General features: G+C 45.2%; 1 protein-coding gene across 2 annotated transcripts in view; it reads right to left on the reverse strand.

The window, feature by feature from the left end:
- The window catches only part of ACY3 (aminoacylase 3), a 144,075-nt gene that overhangs the window by 42,287 nt on the left and 87,757 nt on the right, over positions 1–14,031 (reverse strand). For both annotated transcript variants that reach the window (XM_077454688.1, XM_077454689.1), the window contains exon 4: positions 9,746–9,839. In XM_077454688.1, coding sequence (XP_077310814.1) covers positions 9,746–9,839 — 94 coding nt within the window. The remainder of the gene's footprint in view (positions 1–9,745; positions 9,840–14,031) is intronic.

The raw sequence follows: 14,031 nt of genomic DNA on the forward strand, positions 1-14,031 counted from the left end.
TAAATATTAATGCTCTGCTTACCACCTTCCTCTGGGCCTCTTGTCCCCCTAGAATTTCCCTAGAAACCTTACATCTACCAGTACAGAGAAGGGGCTTGGCACTACCTGATTAGCAGGCCTATTACTGGGCTGCTCAGCTGACTCACATGCACAGATGTTTTTTCCTGACATAGATAATGCTTCAGTGGTGGCACAGGCAGCCATTATGCACTCATACAAAGCTTTAATTAACCTACTCTATAGGAATGGACCTTATCACATTAAAGAAGCAGTGGTACTCAAGCTATCATATAACATTTTCATTTGTGCAATTGGAGAATTAAGGCCTCCCCTCTTACCTCCTTACCTAATGCCCCCTTATGGTTCAATGGCACAATTGGCTGAACTTAATCATCTACTTGATGTGCACTGCTGGGCTCGTGCTGGATTGAAGTATACGCATCAGCTATTTTCAGAGGGGACATTTAAATCATTTACAACCCTGAGGACTGAACTTTGTGTCCCCAACACTTATTTATTTTCTTCTCTGCAAATTAGACATGCGGTGGCAGCTCAATTTGGGCTGCGGGATGTCCAACTTCAGCCTTCCATTTTAAAAGCTTTATTGTATGATACTGATCTCTCTAAACCGATCTCCAGGTATTATTCTCTGTTGATATCTTTGTGTTCTCCCAGACTACTCAAGATTAAAACTCAACGGCAAACTGATATACCTACATTACAGGATGAGACCTGGGATGAGGTATTGGGTGACCAATTAATGAGTGTCATAGCTGCAGGGGATAAAGTAATACAAGTGAACTATTTGCATAGGATATATTTTACTCCAAACTCGTTTATATAAGATGGGTAGGTTAGAATCCCCTGACTTCTACAGGTGCTGCAATGCTATAGGCAATTTTTGCCATATAATATGGGATTGTCCAAAAATACATCAGTTTTGGTCAGATGTTACCTCCTTTATAGAAAGAAAAATTTCTTTGCCCAATCTCTGCAACCCTTTGGTGACCTGGAAGAGTTAGATGCCACCCAGAAGTTACTGGTCTGCTTTCTGCTTTTCTATGCAAAAAAAGCAATTGCCCTCAGTTAGAAGAAACCAGAGCCTCCCACTTTACAGATGTGGGCATACTTGGTCAATCAAGAACTGCACATGTATAAACTGACCTATACTGCCGGAGGTTAAATAAATATGATAAAACATGGTTGGAGTGGACTTCTAAGTTCTCGGGGGAGATTGAAGTTTAACTAGACTGGGACTTACACACCTAATATGTTTACAGATATGTCCTGCTCTGTCGGTCTTTTGGTCAGGGATATTTGAACAATTGAATACCCCTCTTGAGCTCTCTGTTCCCATGGCGCCCGAGTTGGCCTTGTTGGGCATTACGGACAATGAGCAGAGATCTCATCATAGTAAATTGCTGATCTTTTATCTTCTGTTCTATGCCAAGAAAGAAATATTGTGTAGGTGGTCCTCATCAGTGCTCCCCTCGGTGTCCTCCTGGGAAAACAGATTAAATGCCGCTCTGCCTCTCTATAAAATAACATACATTAACAGGAGCTGTCCTTGGAAATTTGAAAAGATCTGGTCGTCCTGGATGGAGGGTTAGTACATTTTAGTGTGGAGTTGAGGTGGGTGTCCTCTCCCCCCCCCCCCCCCCGGCCCGCCTCCTGTACCTCCCGTTCATTGTCTACTGTGCCTCCCATCCGCCTCCCCCTCCCCCCCTTCTTCCTCCCCCCCCTACGATTTTGGCCTAGGCCTACTCTATACTCTATACTGCCCCCGCATCTAGTCTGTTCTCATTCTCATTGGGCTATGATGTTGGGTATCTGTTCTGGGATTGCAGCCCTTCTAGTTGGAGTATGTCTGGTGTATTGGTACTTGAATATGAGATGACATGCAGTGTTGCCTGTAATGTTTCTGTATTTCTTAACATCTGTACTGTCAAATTTCCTTCAATACAGCACTCCTGACTGTTAAAAAAAATAAAAATATATGTTTACAGATAGGTGCCCTCTTTTATGTTGCATTCTTCTGCATTTTTTAAATTGGAGTGATAGATTTCTTCTAAAATGCCCTAATCATCAGCCGTTTTGTTACTGATGTCTCCTGGTAATTATTTTTTACCCTCTCGGTATGTATTTGTGTCTATATTTTTGTCATCTTAAATTGCAAACTGACTGATATGTACCCTTTCTTTGGTATATTGTTAATGTTTGTTTGAAAACTAATATTAAAAAAAAAAGCTTGTTAGGCTGTACTTCTCCTGTGGACCACAGGAGTGCAGTTTGTTCTGCACTCCTGTGACCCGTTTTCAGCCAACAGCCGAGCACCAAGAACTAACTTCTGAGCTGACGGGGACAGATGCAGCATCGGACCGATGCTGCATCCACCTACTGTAAGTATGATTTCTAAAAAACAAAAACAAAAAAAACCCATACCTCTCTTTTAATGCAGAGAATGCTTTAAGGTAAAAACCTTTTAGCCTTTCCAACCTCTGTAATCAGGACATTCCACTTCTCCAGTCCCTTTTGTCTGGCTTCATCAAAAGGAAATTTCCCTCCGTTGTCTGGATGTGGTTTGGGATGTGTGGCTGATCTCTCAGTCACCACTTCCTTCAGAAAAATCGATTCCCTTTTTTGTCATTTGGGATCGGCCCCAAAAAAAAAGTGTGCCATGTCTTCTTGTGCCACCATTTCCTGGTGGCTCAGGCAGCCCATCGATCAAGTTAATGCTCTTAAGGATCGGGTTCCCCACTTTCTTGTTAAGGCTCACTCCACTAAGTCTGTTTTCCAGATTAGTAAGACTGCCATTTAGTCTTCTGTGCACATGTTCTCTTGTTAAAGTGGATGTAAACCCGATTCATGAAATTTGACCTGGGCACATATATCTGTGCTGTTTTCTTATCGCTCTTCAAAGCTCTACGTCCCCTGGCTTTCTCCTGCTGCATTCTTCGGTTATCAGCATGATAACTTCTGACAAGTTCTCCAACACATGTGATATAACAAGCCTGCAATTTGTGTCAGGGTGGGTGCTATAAATAGATTAGCAGAAAGCTGCTCTACTCAAAGGACAGCTCTGCAAGTCTCTGTCTATCTGGAGGGGGGGGGGGATGTGCCTTTCCACCAATCAGCTGTCTTCCAGTGTAATCCAACACTACACTGCTACTACTGAATGAGGGCGTGAAAATTCTAACACAATGTGCACTTTCTAAAGCTGAAGACATCAGATATACATGTAAAACTTATGCAGGGGGGATTTGTTTCATCTCTGTGCATCACCTGAGGCTGTTCACTTCACTGGGTATTTGTGAGGGTTCACATCCACTTTAACAAGTTCTACCAGGTGGAAGTCTCTGCCTCTTCTAATGCCAGCCGTGAGTGTAAGATCCTTCAGGCAACTATTTAAACTGCAGGTAGTCCCTAGTTTTTTTTTGTTACAATAGGTCTGTTGTGCCGCTCAGCCATATGTTTGACTGCTTTTGGAAATTTCCAAAAGTTTAAGACTTTCTGTGCCCCTTAATGGATGAGAAAGTAACTAGGATTTTTGCACTCTCCGTAAAACCCATTTCTTGAAGTCCCACCCTTCTGCATGTATGATCATGTTTCTCAGCACTTTGCTACAAAAGTAAAACATACTAGTAGTAGGCAGGCGTACATTTTTTTTTTTTTTACCAGTGTCCATACCTTCTGCAGGTGAAAATATAACCTGAAGGTTTAAGACTACCTGCATACCACAGTGGACTCCAAGATTAGCTTTTACAGCAAGCTCAAAAATCCTAATTTCTTGATCATACATCACGGGACACAGGAGCTTCATTACATAGTGGGTTATATAGGCACCTCTGGTGATTGGACACTGGTTGACCTCAATTAAGGAGAATTCCTCCCCTATATAACCCCTCCCATCTGGGAGGCACCTCAGTTTTTTCGCCAGTGTCTATGGTGATGGTCACGTAAAACTTTAGCTCTATGAAGGTCCCTGCGAGGGCCTAAGGGCTACAATAAACCGGATCCATACCTCGGGCCGATATTTGACTCCCAAGATGGTATGGTACCCGGGCCTCGTCAGCCGAAGAAGCAAGGTTTTGCCTGTAAGTCCTCTCCATTGGAAGACTGGGCTCTGGGAAAACCAGACTTGGTGTACTGTTTATACAGAGTGCACGAAAGTTTCTGGCAGAGCTTTCTACATGGCCCAGGTGGGAGGTTCTTCCGAGAAGGAACCCCAGATATACCTGAAGGTTGGCTAACAATACCCGCCGTGATGGGTGAAGGCTGGAATTTGTCTGGTTCAGCAATTCCTGCGGCGGGGACAGGTAAGGGAAGTTATCCTGTATATTTAATTATATGAATGGATTTCTTCATTGTGAGTAGTTGTATGTCTTACCTGGTTTCCACCACTAGAGGGAGTAAGAGCAGCCTGATGCATACTTACATGCCTTTTCAATACACATGCTCAGTGAAAGCCTGATTCTCCAGCTAACTCACGTCTCCATTGCAGTCCCTGCCACAAATAAGGTAAAAACTTCAGGGGTCCCACGCAGCTCCGTTTTTGGGTTCTCCTTCCCCCCTGGATTCCGCGGTCCTCGTGCACGCGCGTGGGCACGCGCGCCGGGCGCGCTCCCGGCCTAAAGGAGGAGGGGGGGGTGTGGTTGCGAGCCGTGCACGTCAGTGTGCACGGCGCTGTACTGCGCAGGCGCCAGGCGGCAGTTTTAAAAGCCCAGAGCGTCAGGGGGCTGTAATTGGAGACACAGGAGCTGTGGGCAGTAAGCATCCGTGGGGATTGGATCCAGGCAAATCTTAGACACCTACTCAGCATCAGGTTGTGCAATTTAAGCATATATATTATTGTGAGACTTTAAGCACAACGGTGATTGCACTTGTACTAGTACCTCTGCTTTGTAGCCTAGTACTATGTCTCCTCGTAAGAGGGTCTCAGGGGGAGGTAATAAGGGCACTGGTAAATCACCGCCTAGGTCCAGGGGTTCCAAAAGTGCCTGTAAATTACCATCCCCCCCCTGCAAGACTGGAGCCAGCCTCTCAAGACGAGTCAGTGCCCCTGTCGGGTTTTGCAGCCTCTCCTAATGTCGCAGCCCCGGTTTATGTCACTGAGGACTCCCTTAGGGCTACATTGGAGGGTTTTGAAGGGAGAATCATGAATTTTATTTCTGCTTCCCTAAAAGATAGCAGGAAAAGGGGTAGATCCCCTCCCTCTGCTGATATCCCTCTCTCAGATGATTCTTCTGAAAATGAGGAGGGATCCCTATCTTTGGATAGGGATCATGAGCAGTCGGATGTGTCAGAGGAAGAGGAGATAGTCCCCTCCTCCCAGGCGCTCAGAAAACAGGTGCAGTATTATACTGAATTGGTGCGTACCACATTCAGAATGCCTGCTGCTGAAGTCGCTACATCCTCTGTCTCTTCCCTGGGAGTCAGGAAAGCCCCACAGACTGCCTATTCCTTCCCAATTCATCCTTTAATGGATAAATTGATGTATGAGGATTGGGGACATCCCGATAAACTGTTTGCTCCTCCTAAAAGGTTTTCTATGCATTATCCTGTGGAGGAAAGTTTCACCAAGAAGTGGGGGGTCCCATCTGTCGATGCGGCTGTTTCTTGTGTGAATAAGAACCTAACTTGTCCTTTGGATAATGCGCAGGTATTCAAGGATCCAACTGATAAAAAGCTGGAAACCTTATTAAAAGCCTCCTTTTCCATGGCTGGCACTGTGGTGCAACCTACAGTCGCAGCCGTGGGGTTGTGTCAGTTCCTCAAGGAACAGGTTAAACAGATGCTTGGGCTCCTTCCCAGTGAGGAAGTAGAAAATTATACAGAATTGCCTCACATTCTGTGTTTCATAATTGATGCGATTTTGGATTCCGTCCAACAAGCATCATGTTTGTCTCTTATGTTGGTTCACATGCGAAGGGCCCTATGGCTAAAGAATTGGGCAGCTGAGCTGTCATGCAAGAAGCATTTGACTGGGTTCCCGTTTAAAGGGGAGCGTTTGTTTGGAGAAGAACTAGATAAGTTCGTCCAAAATATTTCAGGAGGAAAATCTACTCTCCTTCCAGTCAAAAAGAGCAAGCATCCTTCATTCAGGCGTGCTCTCTCTCCCGAAGCATCAAGCTCTAAACAGTGGCGACGGCCTTCTCAGTCCTCCTCTACTAGAAAGGCTCAAGGTCAAGCCCAGGGACAGAAAAAGACTTGGGGGCGAAAGCCTGCCAAGCAGAGCCCAAAAACTTCCTTGTGAAGGGGCGCCCCCGCTCGGCAGAGTGGGGGGAAGGCTTCTGCAGTTTGCAGGCGCCTGGCAGGAAGAGATCCAGGACAAGTGGGTGATCTCTTCAGTATCTCTGGGCTACAAGCTAGAGTTTCAGGAGATTCCACCTTCTCGTTTCCTAAGGTCAAGGATCCCCAGGGATCCAGTAAAGCAAAAACCGCTATTTCTGGCCTTAGATCAGTTACTATCCCAGGGTGTGATAGTAGAAGTGAACCCGAAAGATCAGGGTTCGGGGTTTTACTCAAATCTCTTCACCGTTCCAAAACCAAGTGGAAGTGTCAGACCTATCTTGGATCTGAAAGACCTGAACCGGTTTTTACACATCCGGTCCTTCCGAATGCAGTCAATCCGCACTGTGGTCTCCTCCCTGCAAGGAGGAGAATTCATGGCATCAATAGATATCAAGGATGCATATCTCCATGTGCCAATTTTTCCCGCACACCAAAAATTCCTAAGGTTCGCGGTAGAGCGGCGCCATTTTCAATTTGTGGCCTTGCCGTTCGGGCTTGCTACAGCCCCTCAAGTCTTCACGAAGATTCTGGACCCTCTCTTAGCAATCTTAAGAGCTCAGGGCATAGCCGTCATGGCTTATCTAGACGACTTGCTTCTCATGGAGAAAACTGCAGCGTTCTTAAGTCGCAGCGTCACCAAAACGCTAGAACACCTAGAACGCCTAGGTTGGATTATAAACCTAGAAAAGTCGTCCCTACAACCGACTACCAGGTTGGAATACCTAGGTATGATCATCGACACCGCTCAGGGCAGGGTGTTTCTTCCAAGGCTAAAAGCCTTGGCCATTGGGCATCTGGTGCGCCTGATTCTGGGCAGAAGATCTTCCTCCATTCGGTTGTGCATGAGACTGTTAGAGAAGATGGTCGCCTCCTTCGAGGCCGTCCCATTCGCCCAGTTCCATTCAAGGCCTTTACAAGGATGCATCCTTGCGGCTTGGAACAGGAAGCCCCAATCTCTGGATCTTCCTATGCGTCTATCCCCAGGGACACGCAAGAGTCTTGTCTGGTGGTTACAAACCAAGAATTTGCTGAAGGGCAAAACCTTTCTTCCTCTCTCATGGAAGATTATCACAACAGATGCCAGCCTGACAGGCTGGGGAGCTGTATTGGAGGAAACATGCTCGCAGGGGAAATGGTCTGCGACCGAGAATCTACTGCCCATAAATATCCTAGAGATCCGGGCAGTTTACATGGCACTCATAGAGTGGTCTTACAGACTGCGAGGTTTCCCAGTTCGGGTTCAGTCCGACAATGCCACCGCAGTGGCTTATATCAATCACCAGGGCGGTACCAGAAGTCTGGTGGCCCAAAAAGAGGTGAATCGCATACTTGTCTGGGCAGAAAAGCATGTTCCGTGTCTTTCTGCAGTCTTCATCCCAGGAGTGGAGAATTGGCAGGCGGATTTTCTCAGCCGCCAGCAGTTGTGCCCAGGAGAATGGGCTCTACACCCCGACGTGTTTCAGAACATATGTCACAAGTGGGGTACTCCAGAGGTAGATCTGTTTGCTTCCAGGTTCAACAGGAAGCTGGACAAGTTTGTGTCGAGGACAAAAGATGCACTTGCTCAGGGGTCAGATGCTCTGACAGTTCCCTGGGATCAGTACAATCTGATCTATGCCTTCCCCCCGAGCCCGCTCCTGTCGCGGTTCCTGTGAAGGGTCAAGAAGGAGACAAAGTCGGTCCTTTTGGTGGCCTCGGCTTGGCCCAGGCGACCATGGTACGCAGAAATCATGAAGTTGGCAGTAGGCAGGCCATGGACCCTCCCTCTCCGGCCAGATCTGCTCTCACAGGGTCCAATCTACCATCCTGCTTTACGCAGTCTGAATTTGACGGTCTGGCTGCTGAGACCCACATTCTGAGAGACCGTGGCCTTTCGGGGCCAGTCCTTTCTACTCTGGTCAATGCCAGAAAGCCGGCCTCCAGACTTGTTTATTACAAGATCTGGAGGACATATGTTTCCTGGTGTGAACTCAGGAAATGGCATCCTAGAAAGTATGTCATTAACAGAATCTTGGCCTTTCTCCAGTCAGGCCTGGAAATGAATTTGGCCATAAGCACTATCAAAGTGCAGATTTCGGCCCTGTCGGTATTTTTTCAAAAACCGCTTTCCCTAGTACGGGCTTTTATCCAGGGGGCTATGCGGACAAAACCGCCAGTTAAACCTCCGGTATGCCCATGGGATCTGAATTTGGTTCTCTCGGCCTTACAGGGGCAACCATTTGAACCTTTACACCTGGCTTCTTTAGCTCTCCTGACTAAAAAGCTGGTCTTCTTAGTAGCCATATCTACGGCTAGAAGAGTATCAGAGTTGGCAGCTCTTTCCAGTAAGGAGCCGTATTTAATTATCCATAAGGACCGAGTGGTCATGCGTCCCAACAGGTCCTTTCTGCCTAAGGTTGTTTCGGGTTTCCATTTCAGGATGTAATCCTACCATCCTTTTTTCCGGACCCTCAATCCACAGAAGAAGAATCTTTGCACACTTTAGATGTGGTTAGAGCAATCAGTATTTATCGTCAAGCAACTACTCAGATAAGGAAAACTGATTGTTTATTTATAGAAAAGGGCCAGGCGGCGTCAAAATCCACTCTCTCAAGATGGATCAAGCAAGTTATCTCTCAGGCCTATGGTTTAAAGGGGAAGATTCCTCCTTTTCGGGTGAAAGCGCACTCTACTAGGGCTGTTAGTGCTTCTTGGGCAGTGCATCACCAGGCCTCCCTGGCTCAGATCTGTAAGGCTGCGACTTGGTCATCAGTCCACACATTCACCAGATTCTATCAGGTGGATGTCAGAGGGCAAGAGGATATCGCCTTCGGGCGCAGTGTACTGCAGGCTGCAGTTTAGGTCCTCCGGTCCCTGGCGGCCTATATTTATGATCTGTGTCTCCCTCCCCTCAATCTGAGCATTGCTATGGGACATCCCACTATGTAATGAAGCTCCTGTGTCTCGTGATGTATGATCAAGAAAATGGGATTTTTATATACAGCTTACCTGTAAAATCCTTTTCTTGAGAGTACATCATGGGACACAGGGCTCCCGCCCCTCTTGGGTTTTACGTGGTTTCTTATTGCTTTGCTACAAAACTGAGGTGCCTCCCAGATGGGAGGGGTTATATAGGGGAGGAATTCTCCTTAATTGAGGTCAACCAGTGTCCAATCACCAGAGGTGCCTATATAACCCACTATGTAATGAAGCTCCTGTGTCCCGTGATGTACTCTCAAGAAAAGGATTTTACAGGTAAGCTGTATATAAAAATCCAATTTTTTGCAGGTTCGTTACTTTATAAAATGCACAAAAAGACGATAGAAATAAATAAAATGGACAAGTTAGCTGAAATATTTAGATGTTTGGGAATCGGTCCTTTTGAGTTCAGATGTTAAAATGAGCAGACTTATCTGTGGTAGTGGAACATACTAAATTTACCATACTATAATATAAGATTGCTTCTTGCACTCACCAAGACCACATGTGGCAACAGAGTCCACGCTATAGCTGTCTCCTCCAGGTTTTGCATACACGTATATTCTTGGATTATAATGTGGAAGACGAGTCTAAAGAGGAAGAATGAATAAAACAAAGAAGATTCAAGTCAAGGGTTATATGAAGAAGATCACACGACAAGGGTATAAAAGATGAAGGTCAGGCCTTTCCCCAAGCTACCTGGCCACTCCATTACCCACCCTACCCTCAGAATATGACACTCTGACACCAACTGGGATTTAATGGCCACGGCAGCCACTTTAGTTACCAAAAGTATCAATATAATTAAAAAATATGAATACCAAATATATTTAACTAATATACTAAATACCAAATATACTAAATACCAAATATATAACTAGCAAAAGACTGAATGTATACTGGAGTCTCAAGGCCCCTTGTAGGCAACCAAGTAATAAATAAGACCTATAATGTAGGCCTCCAGCTACACATCACCTACTTGGAAACAGGGTCCGGTATACTATTTACTGCCATAAAAGGTAGTAAGTAACCTATTACATGTGTGCATATACTAAGGGAATTCTTGCAAGCTACTATATATATATATATTAGGGCTGCGGAAATTAACGATTAATTGTTCGATTATCGTTAATTTCTTTGATCGATCAAAATAATTTTGATCGAGGACGATCCGCGGAGTGAGCTCCGCGGTCTTGCCCATAGGAAAGGCCGCGGCTTCGGCCTAGCTCCGGAGCCGCGGCCATCTTGGTCCACCCGACGGCGGCCTAGACGCGCGCGCTGATGTCATAATCGCCCGCCTGCTTGTGTCTACTCCGAGGACGGACAGGTCTGCCTGCTGTCTATTCCAGACAGAGCAGACAATCATGAATATTAAGGTATGGGGGAGATGTGGGGAGATGTGGACAGTACAGCATGGGGAGAGATGTGGGCAGTACAGCATGGGGGGAGATGTGGGCAGTACTTTATGGGGGGAGATGTGGGCAGTACAGCATGGGGGGGAGATGTGGACAGTACAGCATGGGGGGAGATGTGGACAGTACAGCATGGGGGGAGATGTGGACAGGACAGCATGGGAGGAGATGTGGACAATAAAGCATGGGGGGGAGATGTGGGGAAATGTGGACCGTACAGTATGGGGGAGATGTGGACATTACAGTTAAAGTTAAACTAACTTTCTACATTTTACTTAAAGTTTAATAAAAAAAAATTGTAAAAACTGTATGTGCGTTATAATTAATCGAAATTAGTCGATTAATCGATTAAAAATAAAATCGATTATTCGAACAGGAAAATTTTAATCAGTAACAGCCCTAATATATATATATATATATATATATATATTAGTTAATATTAATATTCTAGGTATAGCTGCTATCTAGATAATACCATGTGATCACCACATAAGCTATTGCTACTATAATCTTCAATAGATAACCCCTGCATCAAAAATACTGTTATAATACATACTACAATCATTAGCGATTATACCTTGCAGCAGCAAAGTGACCATGCGCAATATTGTATACATATCTATATATAGTGCATCCTCTTATATATACAAACTGCGCTTTTATAAAGTGCTTAAATGGTACAAAACCAGAAATAATCTACTAATGTACAGAAATCTTCATGCATAAACACACACTAAATAAAAAAATAAAAAAAGTCTATTCCAATTCAATCTAATCTTCTGATTTTATTGGAAATGATCAAAACCGTGTGCTTGTGTCCACTCTTGTGCTCCCCCTTTGGTATAAGCGCTCACCTTAGAGCGTGTGACCTTGCAGCAAAGCTTGGTCAAAACACACTTCTGAACCACCTCTGGTTCAATATCTGTACTCAGATCCTGGGCTGGTTCTTTGTGCGTTTTTCCACATAAAAATATAACAGAGGAAACTAGATAGTGTAATACTCTTTTATATATATTTATTAAGAAGTAACAAACGTCCCTTTCATAGGATACTCACATTTCATGGTTGCTACAGTGCACCACTCTATGAATGCTGAAAATCGTATAAAAACACAGAGCTGGCGTGCGCGCCTTCTATCCGGGCCAAGCGACCCTACGTGTAGTTACGTGGTTTTGCGCAGGGGAGCCAACCTGCCACTGTAATACTGCTGCAGCTGGTCCAGAAGCAGTTAAAAGCCATAACAGAACCCTAACACAATGAGTTTACCAGGCTCCAGACAAGGCCAAAGTTCTCCAAGCTTTTCAACCAAGTAATGAAAGTAGACAGATCCGAACTTCTGCCTAAAGCTGATTAATCTAAATATTGCAGCCACTGCATTGCAATCCCATCTGAGTTTTACAGAAGAATTGCGAACACGTCCTCTGCACTCCTCCTGCATTTTGGGAGTTACATAGTTAGTAAGGTTGAACAAAGACACCAGTCCATCCAGTTCAACCTGAGTGTCTACAATTATCCATATTCCTGTACATTGCACACTCACATCAGTCCCTACCCTCAAGGAGCCCACAATCCAAGGTCCCCATTCATATACTAGGGCCAATTTTGGACAGAAGCCAATTAACCTACCTGCATGTCTTTGGAGTGTGGGAAGTAACAAACAAACATCCCCCCAGAGCACCTGGAGGAAACCCATGCGGGCATAGTGTCGTGGTTGGGATTCAAACCAGCAACCCTTCTTACTGCTAGGCGAGAGTTCTAACCACTACACCACTGTGCCACCCAGTTGTTATTTTGTTATTTTGTTATTTTATTATTTTGTTATTTTTCAATCTGTGTAATTTTTTAGATTTACCAAAACCATATAATATGAAATCAGACTTAAACACTTTCAATTTGTATGCAATCAGACAGGCCCTTGCACTACATAGTTGAAGGTAAATCTAAAGGCAATAAAACAACAAAAGTTGTATAGTATATATCACTCCACTTTTGGTGAGAAAAAAAATATTCACCACTGGGTGATCTATGTGTATTGCAATGATTTTAACAGGTTCCTACCTGTTGTTGTTCTGAAGAAATTTCTGTGTGTTTGTCTGTGCCCATGTGGGAAAGTGAGTCTAATGGGAGTGGAGGACACTAATGAGGTAAGCTTCTGGGTCTGCATCCCTTTAGATGTGATTTCCTATTGGGAGTATCTCACCAAAAATGACATTCAGTGGATGCCTGAAATCTGTCTAATGCCTTGTACACACAGTTGGAAATTCAGACGGAAAAGGTCCGATCGGATTATATTGTCGGAAAATCCGATCGTGTGTGGGCTCTATCGGAACTTTTTCCATCGGAAATTCCGACGGAAAAAAATTGAGGGCAGGATCTCAAATTTTCCGGCTAAAAAATCCAATCGGACTTTTTCCGATCGTTTGTAGAGAATTCCGATTGGACAATGCCATGCATGCGCAGATCAAATTACGAGACCAAAGCTATTGGCTACTAGCCTCAACGTAGTCCCATCGTAACGAACGAATGTCATCACTTTCCGAACGATCGGATTTTCCGTCAGCTTTGTCCAACCGTGTGTATGCAATACCAGATTAGGACAAAGTCCCTCAGAAAAAATCTGACGGATTTTGTTGTCGGAATATCCGACCGTGTGTACAATGCATTAGACCCCTTTCACGCTGGAGGCATTTTTCAGGCGCTAAAGCGCTAAAAATAGCTCTAAAAATAGCGCCTGCATAGCGCTTGAAAAAGGCCTCAGCTGCAAACCCAGTGTGAAAGCCTGAGTGGTTTCACACTGGGGCGCTGCACTGGCAGGGCATCACAAAAAGTCCTGCCAGCAGCTTCTTTGCAGCGATTTAGGAGCGGTGAATACACTGCTCCTCCACCGCTCCTGCTCATTTGACCACTTCCCTACTGCTGTATAGTCATATGACACAGGGACCCTTCGTCCCTCCGGGTGGGCATAATACGACGTCCTGGGATTCCCTGCATTGTGAAGAGCGTGCGTGCCCGCCGTATCACTTGGGACCACATGTGCGTGTCTGGTAGACGCAATGTCCGCCGGGTACCCACGATTGTTCGTCAGAGAGCAGGGACGTGGATCTGTGTACGTAAACACACAGATCCGCGTCCTGTCAGGTGAGAGGAGACCGATCTGTGTATTCCCATTACAGAGGAACAATGATCGGTCTCCTCCCCTTTTGAGACCCCTCCCCCTACAGTTAGAATCACTCCCTAGGACACACAGTTAACCCTTTGGTCACCCCCTAGTGTTAACCCCTTCCCTGCCAGTCACATTTATACAGTAATCAATGCATTTTATAGCACTGATCGCTGTATAAATGTCACTGGTCCCAAAACAGTATCAAAA

This window comes from Lithobates pipiens, unplaced genomic scaffold (assembly GCF_037356315.1).
Source record: "Lithobates pipiens isolate NorthernLeopardFrog02 unplaced genomic scaffold, aLitPip1_a1.2 Scaffold_25, whole genome shotgun sequence".
In the NCBI taxonomy this organism is placed as follows: Eukaryota; Metazoa; Chordata; class Amphibia; order Anura; family Ranidae; genus Lithobates; species Lithobates pipiens.